Source organism: Marmota marmota, unplaced genomic scaffold (genome assembly GCF_001458135.2).
Source record: "Marmota marmota marmota unplaced genomic scaffold, marMar, whole genome shotgun sequence".
NCBI classification, from domain to species: domain Eukaryota; kingdom Metazoa; phylum Chordata; class Mammalia; order Rodentia; family Sciuridae; genus Marmota; species Marmota marmota.
Genome location: NW_025999842.1, coordinates 48,599,099 through 48,618,191, shown reverse-complemented (window position 1 = coordinate 48,618,191; position 19,093 = coordinate 48,599,099). Strand labels below are relative to the sequence as shown.

At 33.7% G+C, this 19,093-nt stretch overlaps 1 protein-coding gene across 3 annotated transcripts in view; it reads right to left on the bottom strand.

Moving 5' to 3' along the window:
- Positions 1-19,093, bottom strand: part of Enpp3 (ectonucleotide pyrophosphatase/phosphodiesterase 3) — a 107,639-nt gene that overhangs the window by 43,324 nt on the left and 45,222 nt on the right. For all 3 annotated transcript variants that reach the window (XM_048798423.1, XM_048798424.1, XM_015501305.2), the window contains 8 exons: positions 10,411-10,490; positions 8,177-8,296; positions 7,516-7,625; positions 5,762-5,827; positions 4,943-5,015; positions 2,710-2,818; positions 1,395-1,523; positions 981-1,012 (listed from right to left, as the gene is read on the bottom strand). In XM_048798423.1, the coding sequence (XP_048654380.1) occupies positions 981-1,012; positions 1,395-1,523; positions 2,710-2,818; positions 4,943-5,015; positions 5,762-5,827; positions 7,516-7,625; positions 8,177-8,296; positions 10,411-10,490 (719 nt within the window). The remainder of the gene's footprint in view (positions 1-980; positions 1,013-1,394; positions 1,524-2,709; positions 2,819-4,942; positions 5,016-5,761; positions 5,828-7,515; positions 7,626-8,176; positions 8,297-10,410; positions 10,491-19,093) is intronic.

Here is a 19,093-nt window from a genome sequence, read left to right as displayed (position 1 = left end):
ATATATATATATATATATATATATATATATATATATATATATATATTTGTGAATATATTTTAAGTATAGAACCGTTAAAAACTACCATACAAAGGGCCTGGATGTCTAGCTCAGTGGTACAGCACATGAAGCCCTTAGTTCAACTTCCCACACCATAAAAAAACAAACAAAATTTCCGTGAGTCTAAGATCCACTATTTTAGATATTCAGTTGCACAAAAACTGAGAGAAATGGTGTGACCTAAAGCTCACTAGCATACCCTTTTTAATTTAATTTTTTAATTTGTTCTAATTAGTTATACATGACAGCAGAAGGTATTTTGATACATTGTATACAAATGAAACACAACTTCTCCTTCCTCTGGCTGTACATGGTGCAGAGTCACACCAATAATGTAATCATACATGTATATAGGGTAATAATGTCTGTCTCGTTCTATGCTTTTTCCCATCCTCATAGCCTCACCTCTCCTCTCACTTCCCTCTGAACAATCCAAAGTTCTGTCATTCTTCCCTAACACCCCCACCACACACACATACTATGGATCAGCATCTGCTTATCAGAGAAAATAATCAGCCTGGACTGGGGTTGTGGCTCAGTGGTAGAGTGCTTGCCTTGCATGTGTGAGACCCTGGGTTCAATCCTCAATACCACATAAAAATAAATAAACAAAATAAAGGTACTGTGTACAACTAAAAACTAAATATAAAAAAAAGAAAAAAAGAAAACAATCAGCCTTTTTGAAAAGGACATCATCCCTTTCAATGAAAACTAGGAGTCAGGGTCTATGTTACCCCAAACTAATTTCCTATATTGGTGTCAACTAGAAAATAAAAACTAAGATGAATATGCATGTTGATGGAGAATAAAAAATAAACTCCAAGTAGTTTACTGTCAGAAATACATGATATAAATTTCTCAGAACCCAGATTAAGGTCATCACCATTAACTTAGATATATTAAGGAGACTATATACTTACACTGAGTTTCATAACAATTTCTTCAGAATTAACTGTTTCAAAAGAAAAGAATCACATTACAATTGATACTGGACAACAGCAAAAATTGTAAAGAACTAGGTGAATCTGACACATATTTATTAATAACTATGATATGGCAAAATTGAATAAAAGATGATTTCAAATGAAGAATTACTTTAGCACTTAAGAACAGAGTAGGATATATTTTAACTCAGCAATATTAGATATTACCATAGACTCTACAGATTGACTCTACTTAATCATGGGAATTTCTCATTGGCGTCTATGTGATCTTCCCAAAAAGGAAGGGACTTTATGGGAAAGTCCCCACATGCCCTCAGAACCTTGGTTATGGTTACTCACTTTCAGTTTTACCCCCTTTTTCCCCTTTCGTAGGAGTATCTTCATACTTACAAGTAAAAAAGTCCTCGGGTACATTTCTAGTCCTGATGCGAGGAGCAGGCCCTTCATACATATAGAAGTTTATTTGAGGAAAATAATCAGTCATATATTCCACCTTGTCACAAGCAGTCTGATCCATTCCTAAATTCAAAAAACAAATAAAGAAAAGAATAATCCACTGAGTGTATAAACAACAATTACATGTCTTTATAATATCTGATTTGTTTGTTAAGACAAATGATACATTTTTAAATCAAAATAGCAACGTGTACTTTTATTAAATAATGCATTAGGAATGTAGGAATTTACAAATCTTTTTTTCAAAGGTATTATTTAAATTTAAATCAGCAGCATGTGCTCCAAAAGGATTTGGCAGTCAAATCTTTTTTTAAGGAGCATATTCATGTATTATTATTATTATTATTATTATTAATTGTTTTTATTGACAGAGTCTTCAGACTGTAAATTTCTACTTTTAACAAAACGGATCCCCCTGATTTTAAAACAATAAAGTATTAGGGGATCATTCTGGAAATTTAAAAGACACAATACTGTGTTTCAGAGTTCTTCAAACCACTCCCACACCCCACCCTGTTCTTTTCACTGTGCTGGAGTTTCTCTTTGAATGTCTTTCTCAAGAAAAGAGCTGACCACCCTAGCTAGAAAAGGGTCCCATCTGCTTCATGAACTTATGAACACCTCCAGTCTAGTAGAGTACCAGGGATTGCATAGTACTTAAATATTAAATATAAATATTAAATATTTGTGGAATGAATGAGTACTTTACAACCATGCGAATGTATTCTATGTGCAGGACAGGGAGTAGCTGTTATTTCACTTCCTTTAAAGATCAGGTTTACCAAACTCAAGAATTAACCTCGAGCAGAGAAATCTGAGGGGACAGGACTTTACAGACAAAATGCTAAGTTAAACATACAAATTAAAGAAGAAAAAGAGAGTGGCAGAACTTGCCAATATAATAAATTGCAGCCAACCTACATGAAGGAATTACTAGCTGAAAAAAGTTACAAAAAGTTCTTTTCAGATTGAATAACAACCCAACCACAACCCTATTAAGTACTTTCAACTCCATTTTACAGAAAAAAAAAGTAAGTGGAAAGATTTTGAGTAATATTAAATAAATAAATTAGAAATTTTAATTGAGTCCTCTTTTCTTCATAATCTACCAGAAAATTCATTCTTTTCTTCTTCAAGAGCTTCTAGGTGTAGAAATGTAGATTTTAAATTATCATTATTATTTTTGTATGATCCCTAAAATGACAAACTATAATCAATGTTGAAATATGATTTTAAAAAAGAAGCATACCATGGTCAGCCAAAATGATTATGTTCACACAATTGTGTAAATTCCGCTGTTTTAGGCCCTCCATCAACAATCCAAAGGTACTATCCACTAACTGTAAGGCTTTAAGTAACTAAAATCAAACAAACAAACAAACAAACAAAAAACAGAATTAAGATAGTCTTCGTGAATTGTTTTAATTACCCAAATAATTACTTAATCAAGTAAAAACTAAATACATTCTTTTTCTCTAAAATGGTGGGTTTTTGAAATAGAATTTCAGAGCCCAGCACCCATGCTACCATATTTACCAAATACCAATTCCATAAATATCTATAAACAAAGGATTGAGCTGTATTTCCTATAAAGGAAAATGCTGTACAAGTCAATAAATACATGAAGCAATGTTAAATGTCAAATAAACACTTTTCAACTGTCAATGTTTTCATAAGAATTGCAACTAGTAGAAAGGGGGATCCCAGATAAGCAAAGGGCTATATTCATTCTGGAAGATCATGTGACAATGGGTAACCAGAGAGTTGAAAATGAGCATACTCTGGAATTTAATAATTCTACTTTTGGGCATTTGTCCTAGTAAATACTTAAGGTACACATGGAGATTATATGCAGAGATAGTCATCACATTGTTGATTTGTAATTTGAATCCTGGGGAAAATAAATTATAGCAATGCTTTAGAACACACACTCTACAGCCCTTACAAAACATTTCTAAAAGAACAAAAACATAGGAAAATACTCACAATAGTGAAAAACAAACTGTATACACACCCATATGTATTGCATAATTCTGATTTTGTCCTTAATATATTTAGTATTTCTTAGTAAACACACATGCACAGAAAACTAAAAGAAAATATATCAATTGAAGTTCATTATATTTTATTGTTTATAGTCTTTGTCTTATTAGATTTTTCTACACACACACACACACACACACACACACACACACACTACATTGCACTGACCTAAAATTTTAAGTAAATTTTGCTGATATAAACTTTTCAGTAATTTTTTCAGTAAATGAGAAAGTGTAACAGCATTAGATTGGGGAACATGTTTAATTTCTCATAATACTATAATAACAATAATTGTCTTTTTTTCCTCTACTCCTCCTTCTTTCCCTCCCACTCCCCACTGCTTCTCCCCCTCCCTTCTACTTCTTCCTATTCCTTCTTATTCTTTTTGAGAAAAAATTTTACAAGCCAGACAGATTTAAGAGATTCTGTGCATTATCTCATGAAATCCTCACAGCAAACAGGCATGAATATACTATTGTAACTTATGCTATTGGAACTTCCAGCTGTAAGGCCTGGAAACTTGAGGTTTAAAGAAATTAAATAACATATTCGTGGTCCCACTGTTAAGAGACAGGACTTAAATCATGCTGGACATGCTGCTAAACTCACCACTGACTCCAAGGTACTTTCCTGATCTTTCTGACTTGTCAATGAGGTTTCTACCTGTTTTCACAGCATAATATTCCCATTTACATAGTCATTCTACTCATTCCTCCAAAACACACTAAGAACCCATCTTAGCCTCCTATTCTAGCACCCTGGCACACTGCCACCATCTGAGTATGTATTTGCCTCCCAAGAAGGTCAGTACAAGATCTTCCATGTTTCCTAAACCTCTCAAGGTTTCTAAACCTGGAGACTTTTTTTTTTTTTTTTTTTTTTTTGCTGAAAGCAGTATTTAAGGACTATATTTGTATGGAGAATCATAGCAGAATGTTCTAACTAATGAAGAAACTAATATTAGAGTCCCCTCCAATGATAAATATGGGCCCAGGAGGACGATGAATGTGCCCAAGGCAATAACATTGTCTAATTATAAGGAACTTATGAATGCAACCATGTATGAGTAGACAGCTGGATATACCACAGAGAACTTGCAAGTGACTTAGTTAGAATTGGGCCAAATTAGCATGCCGAATTGACTCATGCAGTATCTAACCCTGATGTTTTCATTTTATGAAATAAAAGAGTGATACTGAAGTCTTCAGTGTTTATTAAAAGAATCAAGATGTGGTTAATTAGTCAGTTGTCCTTTCTAGAATTTAAATTGTTTTGTAGTTAAAAAAGCAGAAATCTTTTTAGACTTTCATTTATTTTGAAACTGCTCATGTATTTATCAGATATATTTATGTACAGTAGAAATGATAGGATACTTTTAAAAAAAAATTTGTTGGGTAGGGTTAGATGGTTTTCCATTTGTTTTAAAAATAAAAACTTACTTTGCCACTGACGGGCCCCTCGTCATGTCCTGCAGAATCAGGCTCTTCCACATATATGGTATAAAAATTGGGCCTACGGGTAAAAATTGAACAGAAAGACATTAAAAATTTGGAATAAACCTGTAGCAAAATCTGGGGTTTTGTAGATCTTGAATATGCTAGCCACTCTTTTTCTTTCTGGCTTTCTCCATATTCAGGCCCGTGGTGGCACTTGGCCCCAAATGGAATTGGTTTCCTAACAGGAAGTAAATAAGACCTGCCAGGATGTAAGCATTGGTCTGCCTGAGCTGTGAAAATCTGTCTTTTCTTACAGTTAGGACATCTCTGGGTGTGCCCAAGCCCTTTATACTTCCTAGTTTCTGACTTTTTGCTGGCTTTCTCTTCTACTACACCAAGCCCTTTTTTGGATGTCTGGTTTCTGGTGTGCTGTTTACTTCTAATTCCCTTTCAGAAGACTCTGACTCCAGCCTGTTATCATGGCCTTGTGCAAGCACCTGATTCCTAGGGTCTGTCCTTAGAAGTGAGTGTCAGATCCAGTTTCAGCTCTGCCCTACATCTTCCTACATCTTCCCACATCTCCCACATCTTCCTCTGTGATATTTGCCTCTTTTCTCTTGCACTGGCTCTATTTCTGCAGTTAATAGTCATTGTCAACCATGTCTTCAAGAGCACCAGACCTTAGAAATAACTCTTGAAAAATGCCCATTAAAAGGCAATAGCAAGTATTTTCAAAAATGGTCAGTAAGGATAAAGAAAGAATTCCATTTCTGGCCCAAATGTATCCCATTATGCCAGCACTTCTCTGATACTAGGTATTACCTTTCAGCTTTGGGTAGGTCCAGCCATTTTAATAAAGTAGAGACTCTCTCTCCATATGAGATCTTACTGGAAAAAAAAGAGTAAATATAATTTTAAAAACTTAATTGAATCAAGAATAATTCCATTCTATTCCTCCTCAGGATGATAGGTTAATATCTTCAGATATCTATTTTGTGATCCTATATGATCAAAATATTGAAAGGTATTCAGTATACCCAAAGGATCACTAGTTTCAGTATTTATATATAATACACTAGCAGCACTGTATAGTAAATGTACAATGCTTTGTTTCTTCCTTGTCCTTCTCTCCTTCAATTTTTCCCAACTAAACACTCAGTTTATTAATTTTTATCCAGTTATATATTTATACATATTGAGCATCTATTGACAGACACTATTTGTTCATTTGAAACAAAATTTATCAGTTGAGTAGACCAAAGATTATATTACCACAGAGGAAGACAAGAAACAAACAATATAGTTAATATGCAAATTCCATAGTATATTTAGGGGTGAAAAATGCTTTAGAAAAAAGAAAAACTACAGCAGAGTAAGAGGCCCTGAGAAACTGGGGTGAGAGTGATTTAGAATTCTAAATCTGGGTGTGTTTGAAATAAGACAATATTGAGAATTTTTTAGCACCACTGAAAGAAGTGAGAGCGTGGGCATGTGAATCCAGGGAAGAAGTCATCTCAGGCAGGGGGAAGAGCTGGTGCAAAGGCCTTACAGTGGAAGTAAGGTTGGTGTGCTGAGATCCACTGAGGAAGTCTGAGTGTGCATTAGGGGCAGCAGTCAGACAGCAGGTCTGAAGTGGTGGTTGTCATCTCACAGAGAGTCTTAAAGGCTTTTTACTCTGACTGATCCAGGGAGCCACTGAAATTTTTCATGCAAAGGAGTACCATAATTAGACTTGCATTTTAAAGAAATCTTTTTGGCTGGTTAAATAAGAATAAATTACAGTGGGGAAGAAGCAGAGAAATATATAAAGAGGCAATTGTAGAATATAGCTCAAACCAGAATGGTAACGCTGGAGATTCTGAGACTGCATTCATCTTTGTTGTGGTTTAGATTAGGTATTCTCCAAAAGCTCATGTGTGAGACAATGCAAGAAAGTGTAGAGATAAAATGATTGGGTTATAAAAGGTTTAACCTCGTCAGTGTATTAATGCCCTGATAGGTATTAACTTGGAGGTAACTGTAGACAGGTAGAGTATGATTGAAGGAGGTGGATCACTGGAGGCATGCCTTTGGATTTTTTATTTGTCCTTATTGAGTGAAGCTGGCTCTCTCTGCTTTATGGTGGCCAAGGGCCATGCTCCCAGCTGCTTTCCTTGCATCACCTTGATCCCTAGGGAATAGAGTCAGCTATCTATGCATGGAGCCCCCAAATGAATTTTTCCTCCTCCACTTGTTCTTGTCAGGACTTTTGATCACAGCTGTGAAAAAACTGACTTAAACAATTGTGAATTACAACCCAAAGCATTTCTGACAGACAGAATGATAGATGAGAGAGAAGAAACAATGACTCCAAGGTATCTGACCCAAACAACCAGAAAAATAGAATTCCCATCAAGATTAAGACAAAAAGGGGCTGGGGTGGAGGAGCTCAGTGTAGAATATGTGATGTGCTTAGCATGCACATGGACCTGGGTTCAATCCCTAGCCATTAACAACAACAAAAAAAAGACCAAAAAAAAAAAAAAATCCTAATCATTCCTGCTTAGATGGGCCCTTATCTGAAAGTGTTTTAATACCCATTGTAATCCTTATATATTGTAGGAAAGGAGCCATTAATAGCCACATCTGATCCTGGCCAGTAGTAGGCAGCAGCTTTTAAACCTTGGTACATTGCTGTCAGCCATATCTATAAAAAGAGAAAACCAAGAATAAGTGAACATCAATAGGATAATTAGTTGGCATTGAAATGGTACAATTTATTGAAAACAACAATTTCAGCAAATTGTAATTGTAATTGCAAAACTTATAATAATTATTAAAACTTGTCTTTGCAGAGGCTAAAATATATAAATGTTCAAGTATCTGCCTCAAAAATTAAAAAATGTGGTAAAGCAATAGGAACAGGTTCTTTTTTTTCAAACTGATGAAATTATAAGATTCTTCTTTCCCTTTAAAAGAATTGCAAAATATTATGAGGAAAAATCAGATAATTTTTCTAAGTAATTTCTAGATGGATATATTTATAATAGAAAACTCAAGTTTCAACATAAGAGCGAACAATAACAAATGTTGAAATTTTTCAAATAATAATAATAAATAGTGATGAAACACCTTCAGAACCCAGCCCTTGGAGTCAAGATGGAAAATTTAAAACTAAAAATGGACAAGAAGATTGATCCATTATCACATAGGTATAATGGGGGGTACTCTGGATGCCATGAATAGAATGCTACATACTGGTTGCCCCTTCCACCAGGCTGGGTTATTTTTCTCCTTTGAAGAAAGTGAAAAATTCTTGTTGAGATGTACATCATACATATTATTGTCAATGATACCATGTGATTCTGGATACAAGCCCTAAAATGTAATTTAAAAAAAGAGTGATAAATAAAATTATTTTAGTAATTACTGCTTATTAAAGTCAAATGTATATTTAAGTTAAAAACTGTAAGATCTATAACTCATATCTAGGAAGGATGTCAAGTACCTTTCAATATAAAATACCTGGATCTGAACTCAAATATGAGGTTACCTAGCCAGATATAGACAGTTATTTTGCTTCTAGTTCTGCCATGGTATACAGTAGCAAACAAAGGACATTAGGTGGATGTTCTGCATTGATGGTGTTAGTAACTATTCATCAACAAAGTTGCCCATAATATAATAATAATTATCCACTGTTTATATTAGCAACAGTCATAAGAAATTTACTAGATAGCATCTTTCAATTACCAAATATTTGACTAAATGAGATTAAAGCTGGTTATCAGTGTTTTAGAAAGAGCCTTCCCAGTCTCTGTCCATCCTCTTTTCCATTCATCCATTCCTCTATCAATCCAATCATTCATTCAAATTATATATAGTCATTCAATTATTCTACACATTTTCATTGAATACCTATTATATCTCCTATAATCATAACTACTTTTAGACAGATTCTAGGGTTATCCATTCAGAATATCACTATTTATATGACATAGATATCATATAAATTAATAGCTTATATATAATCTTTTATTCATATATATGTATGTGTGCATTATATGTATTATGTATTTATATTTATGTGTGTATATGTATATTGTCAATTCTTATTATTCAAGGTAGTTATGTTCTCTAACGTTGTGATGAAAACTGAATTACCAAATACTAAACCATTACTTCTAGGAGAAAACATAGGGTTAGGTTTCTGAAGACCTCTGGCATGACATTTTTGTGTATTGATTATTACATTACCTTCTCTGTTTCTGAAAAATGGCACTTATTTAATATATATTTTTAGCTCACTGTACCCATGCCTGAATGAAGTTTACCTAATGCACGATCTTCTCTGTAAGGCATGTCAAGGCCTTCTTGCTATAGGAACTATAGGTGGCACTTCAGCACTATGATTGGGGGCCATTTTGAATGACAAAATCACCAATAAGAAACACAAACATGAAAAACATGACTGTTGACATCATGAGAACTAAAACAAGAGGACAGGCATGCTGCTTTGTATACCTCAGCTGGGAACATGTGCATCAGGCAACTCACATGGCTCCTGGGCATATTCACAAATGACAAAAATTTGTGGATCAGTGGTTACAAATAAATTTTAGAAAGCAGATGAATTTGAAAACACAAAATCTGCAAACAATGAGGCTATATACATACAAACATACAATTATTTAAAATTTTAATCAGTCATAGTTATCATTCCATAGTAATAAAATACTATTATGCAAAATAGTAAAGACACAAATATCTTTTGGTGATAAAGGCTGAAGCAGAGGACTCATAAGATGTGTTCCAAATCTATAAATCTTAATTTTCCTTTGAGTTCATTTGAATAATTTCAGTTACATCTTTTCATGTATTAAGGAAAATTTACCCTTTTTAGTTGTTTTATCTAAAGAGATGTTGTTTATCTAAAGAATCAGTATGAGTTCATTCATGAAACATAAGTCTTTATTAAGTTAGACATCATAAAAAGACTAATGAAAACAACATTTCCACATCACAGTGGTGATGAAGTTTACCTAACCCATGATCTTCTCCATAAGGCATGTTGAGTCCTACTTGCTATAGGAACACCAGATGGCACTTCAGTATTATGACTGGGGGGCATTTTAAACAGGAAAATAACCGATAAGAAGCACATATAACCTACCATTCTCAGTAGACCTTCAGTTAAATAAAGGGCAATAAAAAGGCCAGAGGAGAAAGGTATTTCACAGAAGTTATTCTGGCCTCACACAAAGGTGAATTAACCAAATGCAAGGACACTCACTCATAGTTAATGTCTCACAGCACACTGCAGCCTCCTGTTGAACCATGCCTCCCCAGCTGAATTAGCCATGAACTATCATTGCATGTACTTGTGAAGTATGTGGCCTGGAATTGGACAGTTCTTGCCCAATCACATTTGTCTGACATGGTTGGTTTCCTATCTGTGGCCTGTTAGTCTTCCCACTGGGCAAAGCACTTACCGTGACAATGGTGTAATGATTTGGGAAGGTTTTGGTAGGATATACAGCTCTCATGTATTTTGAATGAATTCCACATGTTTCTGGAACAAAGTACAGTGAGAAATTAGAAAGATGTCTCTTCCTTAGAAATATCTTGAATAATTAAAAATCTGAACATGATCTGGGCACAGTGGCACATGCCTGTCATCACAGCTACTCAGGGAAGCTGAAGCAGGAAGATCACTAATTTGAGGATAGTGTGGTCAACTTAGTGAGACCTATGTCAAAATAAAACAAAAAGGGCCAGGGATGTAGCTCAGTTGTAAAGTGCTTTCCTAGCATGCACAAGGTCAGGGGTTCAATCCCCAGCACCATTAAACAAACGAAGAATAGCCTGAACATGAAGGGTTTTCCCAGTAAACTAAAGAGTGGATCGAATAGGGAAATAGGTTGAAATCCTGACCCCTACACTTCTTCCATTCCAAAGAATGTCAGTTTTTAGGGAAGGAATGAGATACATCAAGGCCAATAAAATTTTTCTGTGAAGAGCCAGATAATACATATGGTTTCTGTTGGAATAGCTCAACTCTGCCATGAAGCTACCAAAGCACTCATAGGCAATACACAAACTAATGAGCATGACTATGTTCTAATAAAATTTTATTGGTGGACATTTGAAACTTATTTTCATATTACAAGATATTCTTTTATTTAAAAAAAACATTTAAAATGTAGAACAACTCTTAGCATATGACAGGCAATATGAAATCAAGCAGAGCAAGCAGGATTTGGCCTGTTTGGATTGCTGATCCCTGAGCTAAAGGTAATCTAAATTATACACTTAATTTGCTTTTTCTTTCTGACTCTGGTCATTACAGTAAGAATCTCTACATATCATGGCTTCTCAGCTTATTATTCTTATATGTAAAGTCTCCAACATAATAAAAATCAACACAACTGTCTAGGTAACTAAAGAGGGATTTGACATGTACAATTATATAAGCCCATGCCAATAGTAATGTTTGCAAAATGAGCTAACTTTACTGCTTATTATTTTCAATTCAATTCCCATTTGATCTGTAAAGTTTCCTGTACTCTGTTGTTCACATAATATGGCATTAATTTTGCTTTCATTGTTCTGTTATTTTCAATCTGTGCAGTAACCTTGTTCAAGGAGGTCAGAGCTACTGGAGCACATTGCTATTTCTTTTGCAGCAATAAAGTCCAAGAAATTTTCCATACCCAAATCCCACTGCCTCTAATTCTAAAGGAAAGTTTCCCAGTTATAGACTCTATTTAGGTTAAAAAAAAAAAAGTAAAATTGTTGGGCAAAAAGTAACAAACTTGCAGCTGGAAACAATGAATGTTTTCCCAAACAGGCATGTGGTTGGTCTCCTTCCCAGCCTCTGTTCAGTATTTCCAATACAATCCAGGAATTTCTTCCTTCAGAATCTAGTCCCTATAAAGTTCACTACATAGGACCATTTGATAGGAAACAAGGAGATGGGGAAAAGGGAATTCAAAAAGTTTACATTTTTAATAGTCACGCCAGATGATCCTGATATACCTGAGTTTGAAAGCTGCTCTGACACTTGATTTATAAGGCATGATTTAAAATTAAAATAAACTTTATTTTTCTCTTTTTGTCAACAACATCAATAAATAATTCATGTCTTCAGTTAGGAGAAGACACATTTAATATTGTTGAAAAGTCGTATGATAAGAAAATATAAAGGGGGCTAATCCTCTTGCATAATTGAAGAATTTAAGTGGTTGAAAAAGTTATAGAATGAACCAAGATATAAAGTCAGTTTTTTTTTTATTTCCTTGGGTAGCAAACTCAAATTCTTTAATGCCCTAGGGTACAAAATAACACATAAACTAAGCCATAGTGTATAAAGTAAAATGTAAACTAAGCTATAAGTACAGAGTAAACATGACACTGTTCTAGTTATAATGTTCTAAACAGGACACATCTCCTGACTACCTATAGACCCAGGTTACTATTTTGCATTTGAATCAGGCTACTGCAGAACAGTCCATAAGAAACATGGTCTTCCAAAACTGTTTCTTCCAAAACTTAATAATCAAATTTATGATCAAATAGAATACTATTGGAAAGATGTGAAATAAACCAATGAGTAGTTGTTTCTGTAGAAGAAAAAAGAAGATGATCAGGAAAAAAGGTATTTGTTTTCACTATATATACTTTAATATTGCTTTGAAATGTATACCATATGCACAATTTACTTCTAGAAAACCATTTGTGTGTGTGTGTATGTGTGTGTACATGCACACGTGTATGCATACTTATGAGGAGTACTGGCGATTGAACACTAGCCCTTGTTTGGCGAGCTCTACTTTTGAGTTGTATCCCCTACTCTTTTTATTCAATTTTGAGAGAGTATCTCACTAAGTTGTCCAGGCTGACCTTGAACTTGTGATACTCCTGCCTCAGCCTCCCAAGTAACTGGGATAACAAATATGCATCATCATATCCAGTTACAAAATCGTTTTTTAAAAAAGAAAATACTGAACAAAAATAACCTGAAAATATAAATGGGACACACATATGTAACTAGGCTTACAATAGTTATATACTACAAGAAGGAACAGAAGACTAAATGGATGAATAGATGAAGTAGCCAAAGAATGTGCAGATCAAAACTACAATGTAGTTTTTACAAAGTGTTATTGATTATGGTATTCTTACAAATGGAAAACATAGAAAATAGCTCAGCAATATTCATAGGTCAAAATAGGTACTTTTCATTTTACACATTTTCTTCTGAAAATACTAGCCATATGGTTGACCTGTGTCACTTCCAGCACTCAAATCAATAAGTTCTGCAGAACCTCTGATCTTCCCAGTAGTTGCATGTCTGCATCCAAACCCTTGGCACATAGATGATAAAAGGTAGAAGGAAGACAGAAATGATATCAGTAATATGGCAGAATAGGAAGCTCTGGGGTCTTCTTCCCACCACAGACATAACCATTTAATAGCAATACATGGATCAATTCCCTTTGTGAAAAACCCAGAAACTACTTCAGAGTCTCCTGTAGACCAACAAAGTGTGAAACCAGCCATATCAAAACTAGTAGCAGAAGTGGAAACATATCTTTTTCATAATCCCCATCCTTAGTAGGTCTTACACAATTTGGAGGGAACCCCAAGATACTGTCATACTATCTGGTAACAATCCCAGTTTCTCCCCAAGAGGGAAAGAACTGAACTAGATGTTTACTATCCAACTTTCCAAGTGCTATAAAAGGGACTAGCTTCTATCTCACTGTCTTGAAGAGTGGGTGGGACCATAAAGTAGGGCCCTGGGGGATACAGTGAACAAAGAGGAGGTTTAAAATAGCATGTAGACATTTGCTGTAGCTCCTTCCTCTGATTTAGCTCAGAGTGAGTAAGTAATAAACTATAACTTCTAGCTTCTTCCTGAGGAGGAAAAGAATTAGACCACATGTCCATTGCCCTAGTTTTCCAGAGGGTTCCCAAAGGCCTGCCCTCTGTCTTATCAGTCTTATAGCACTAACAGGACCCAGCGTAGGTAAAGAATCTGGGAGCCAGTTACCACAAAGACAATGATTTGATCTAACATGGTAGTAATCATATCCTCTCCCCCTGGCTCATCACTGAGAAAACAGACAATACCCCTAATATTTCAAATTATTCCTGGGAACAGAAAGAGTTAGAGTGTTTAAAGAGTGTCTAATGATCTAACTTCTCTGGTGGCTGCCTGAGGAGCTAGTTTCGGTCTTGCTTATCTCAAAACATTAAGAGGACTTGGCATACACCAGATTAGGGGGTGGGGGTAGACCTAAGAACAAAGAAAGAAGATTAAACTAGCATAAAGTTTTGAGGAACTTCCAGAATCTCTGACCAGATTGATTGATGAGGGTTTCTTTTACACAAGGCCAGTCTATTAAGATTGGTGTCTAATGTATAGACACCAACACAGAATATAAAGGAAAAAAAAGAAACAAAGAAATATATTCAAAACAAAGGAACAAAATTAATCATAAAAATTGAACCCAATGAAGCAGAGAAGTATGATTTACCTAACAGACAATTCAAAATAACTATAATAAAAGTTCTCATTGAGATGAGAAGAACATGTATGCACACAATGAGAATTTCAAGAATTTTTAAGAGACAAACAATATTGAAAAGTACCAAATGGAAAACAGGGATCAGAAGACTATAATAACTACACTTAAAAATGAAATAGAGGAGTTTAATTGCAAACTAGATAAAGAAGAAGAAACAACTCCAAACTCAAAGACATGTCTTTGGGAAATATTCATACAGAAGAGTAAAACTAAAATTTTAGAAGGAGGAAGAGGAGGAGGAAGAGAAGAAGAAGAAGAAGAAGAAGAAGAAGAAGAAAAAGATTAAGACACTTGTGGGACACCATCAAGTAGACCAACATATGCAGTATGGAATTTTTTAAAGGAAAAGAGAAACAGAAAAAAAATCAGAGAGTGTGTTCAAATAAATAATGGCCAAAAGCTTCTAAATATGAGAAGAAAATGAACATGCCGGATTAGGAAATCTAAAGGATCTCTAAAGAGATGAACTTTAGGAAGTCCACATCAATGCAGATAATAACCAAATTCTCAAAAGACAAAAAAAAAAAAGAATTTTGAAAACAGCAAGAGAAAGGTGACTCCAAAATATGAGGGAAACTCTATAAGACTATCAGCAAAATTTTCAGCAGAAACTGTAAAGCAGAAGGGAGTGGAATACAATAGTCAAAGTACTGAAAGAAAAAAATTTAAAAACTGCCAAGTAAGAATGTTCTCTCCAGCAAAACAGATCTTCCAAAAATGACAGACAGAAATAAAAGCAAGAGAGGGTGGATGGGGATACTTTTCCATACAAATAAAAGCTGTGGGAGTTCATCACCACTAGAACTTGCAGAAGTAGGAGTTCTTCAACTTGAAACAAAGGACACTACACATCAAAACATAAGAAAGTATAAAATACAGTGCTAAAGTCAAATATATAGACAAATGCAGATGCTATATTATTGTAAAGGTAGTAGATAAGTCATTTTAAATCCTAGAATAAAAGTTAAAAGCATTAAAAATAATTATAAGTAAATGATAAATTTAGATATATAATATAAATAGTTATGAATTATGACATCAATAACTTTATGTGTATTAGGGAAAAGTAAAAGTATGGAACTTTGGTAAGCAACTAAAATTATCAGCTTATGATAGATTGTTATCATTACAAAATATTTCATGTAAGCACCATGCCACAAAAACAATATCAATAGAATTTACACAAAAAAATGAGAAAGGAATCAGAGCATATAAATATATTTTGAAAATGAAACACAGAGGAAGAAAGCAAGAGAGGAGAAGAGGAACAAAAGTATTACAAGCCAAACTAAAACCAACTGACAAGATGGCAATAGGAAATTTCCATATCAATAAATCTATAATTGCATTAAGTATAAAGTGATTAAACTACCTAATAAAAAGAGAGTGGTTAAATGGATTAAAAAACAAGATCCAAGTATATGCTGACTACAAGAGACTCACTTTAGATTTAAGGCTGAAAATTAAAAAATGGAAAAAGATGTTCTATGCAAATGGTATCCCAAATAAAGCAGAAATGACTATAATGATATGAGAAAAAAATAGACTTTAAGTAAAAATCCCTCAAAACAGACAAAGAAGGACATTAGATAATGATAAAAGGGTCAATCCATCACCTAGATATAATAATTACAAATAAATAAATATAATAATTATATATGATTGCCAAATTGAGCTCTTAAATACATAAAGCAAACAATGATAGCTCTGAAAGGAAATATAGGTATCAATATAGTAATAGTAAGAGATTTCACTATCCCACATTCAATAATGGGTAAAAACAACCAGAGTCCCCCACCAAAAAAAAAAAAAATCAATAAAGAAACAACACACTTAAACAACACTACAGATCAAATGAATCCAATAGATGTATAGAACATTCAACACTAAAACACATTCTTCTCAAGTACACATGAAATATTCTCCAGACGAGATCACATATTGAAACAAGTCTTAACAAACTTAAGAAGATTGGAATTATAACAAATGTCTTCTCTAACTAAAATGGAATGGAATTAGAAATCTATTTTAAAGGAGAAATGGAAAATTTACCAACATGTGGAAATTAATGCACAACCAATAGGTCAAATAAGAAATCAAAAGACAAATTTAAAAATATCTTGAGACAAGACAAACTAAAATTAAAACACAATACACCAAAACTTATAAGAAGTAACAAAAAGTAGTACTAAGAAATAAATTTATAACAATAAATGCATACATTCAAATAGAATTTCAAATAAACAACATTTTTTAAAAGAATTTATCCTTTATTTTTTATTTACTTGTTTTTTATGTGGTGCTAGATAAAACCCAGTGTCTACCTCTGCTAGGCCAGCACTCTACCACTAAGCTAGGGCCCCAGCCCAAATAATCTACTTTTACACCTCAAAGAACTAAAAAAGAGAACAAACTAAACACAAAATTTCCAGAAAGAAGGAAACAATAAAGATTTTAAAAGAAATAAAATAGAGAATAGAAAACAATAAAAAAAACAATAAAATAAAAAGTTGTTTTTTGAAAACAATCAAAATTGACAAACCTTTAACTCGATAAAATACGTAAGATTCAAATTAATGAGAAAAAAGAAATACTACAACTACTAATGCGGAAATAAAAAGAATCTTAAGAGGCTACTGAGAATAATTATATGCCAACAAACTAGATAATCCCCCCAAAAAACTGATAAATTCCTAGAAACATATAACCCACCAAGGCTGAATCATGAAGAAATGGAAAATCTGAACAAATCTGACTCTAACTAGTAAGAAAATTGAATCAGTAATCAAAACCTTACCAAAGAAAAGCCCAGGCCCAGGTGGCTTTGTTGGTAAAAATTTACCAAACATCTGAAGAACTAATGCCAGTTTTCCTAAATTCTACCCAAAAATTTCAAACTCATCTGATGAGGCCAGAATTAAAAATCAGAGAGACACTGTAAAGTAGGGAAAATTTCGGACCAATATCCTTCACATGTAAAAGTCCTCAACAAAATATTAGCAAACCAAATTCAACAGCCCATCGAAAATATTACACACCAGGATCAATGGGATTTATCCTTGGGATACAAGGATAGTTCAACATTTGAAAATTAATTAATGTGATATTAACAAAATCACATTAACAGAATGAAATTCACATCACATCCATAGATGCAGAAAAAGTGATAAAATTCAACATCTTTTCATGATAAAAACTCTGAACAAACTGGGAATAGAGAGAAATTACTTCAACATAATAAAGTCCATATAGGAAAATCCCTTTGCTAACATCCTACTAGTTATGACTTGAATATGAGATGTGTTCCTTTGTTAACTCAGGAGTATTCAGAGGTAAAATGATTAGATTATAAGAACTATAACCTAACAGGTGGATTAATCCATTTGCTGGATTAATTATTTGAATGGACAAACTAGGTAGTAACTATAGGCAAGTGGGGCATGGCTGGAGGATGTGGATCACTGGGAGCATGCCCTGGGGATTATATATCTTGTCCTCCCGGCTCTTTCTCTCCCTTCAATTTTTTTCTATTCACATCTCTATTTTATTTTTATTTGTTCTTTTTAAATAAACACAACAGTGGAGAGTATTTTGACATATTATACATACATGGTGTATAACTTATTCTAATTAGGATCCTAATCTTGTGGTTGTACATGATGTGGAGTTACCCTGGTTGTGTGTTCATATATAAGGATACTAGAGAAATGCAAATTAAAACTACACTGTTATTCCATCTCTCTTTTTTAGTTGCCATGAGGTAAGTAGCTTTCTTCTGTCATCCTTTCATCGTGGTGTTCTGCCTCACCCAGACCCAAAGTGATAGAGTCAACTGACTCTGAAACTATGAGTCCAAAATAAACTTTTATTCCTCTAAGTTTGTTCTGATGGGTGTTTTGGTTATAGCAATGTAAAGTTGACTAACATGGTACTCAATGGTTATAAACAGAAAGCTTTTCCACTAAGATCAGAAATAAGGCAAGAATGTACATTCTCTCTACTTCTATTCAACATAATAATGGAAGTCCTGGCCAGGGTAATTAAAGAAGAAAAAGAAATAAAAGAAAGCTGAATAGGAAAAAATAAAACAAAATTTCCCTATGTGCAGATGACATTATATAATATATAAAATCTCTAAAGACTTCCCCCCAGCTCTGAGAACCAATAAAAGAATTTAGCAAAGTTGCAGGATACAAAATCAGTTTGGTTTCTATGCACTATTAATGAACTATCTGAAAAAAATAGAAAAATCCCAATTATCATAGTATAAAATAATAAAATATTTAGGAACAAACTTAAAGTAATAAAAGACTTGTAGAGTGAAAATTACAAAACATTAGAGAAGGAAATTAAAGAAGATTGAACAAAAGGAAAGACATCTAGTGTTCATGGGCTGGGAGACTTATTATTGTTAAAATATTCATCCTACTCCAAAGTGTTTACAGATTCAATGCAATCCCTATCAAAATCACAATGGTCAGTGTTTACAGATTCAATGCAATCCCTATCAAAATCACAATGGTCACAAGTCTCAGGTTCAATCTCCAGCACCAGAAAAAAAAAAAAAAAAAAAAACCAAAAT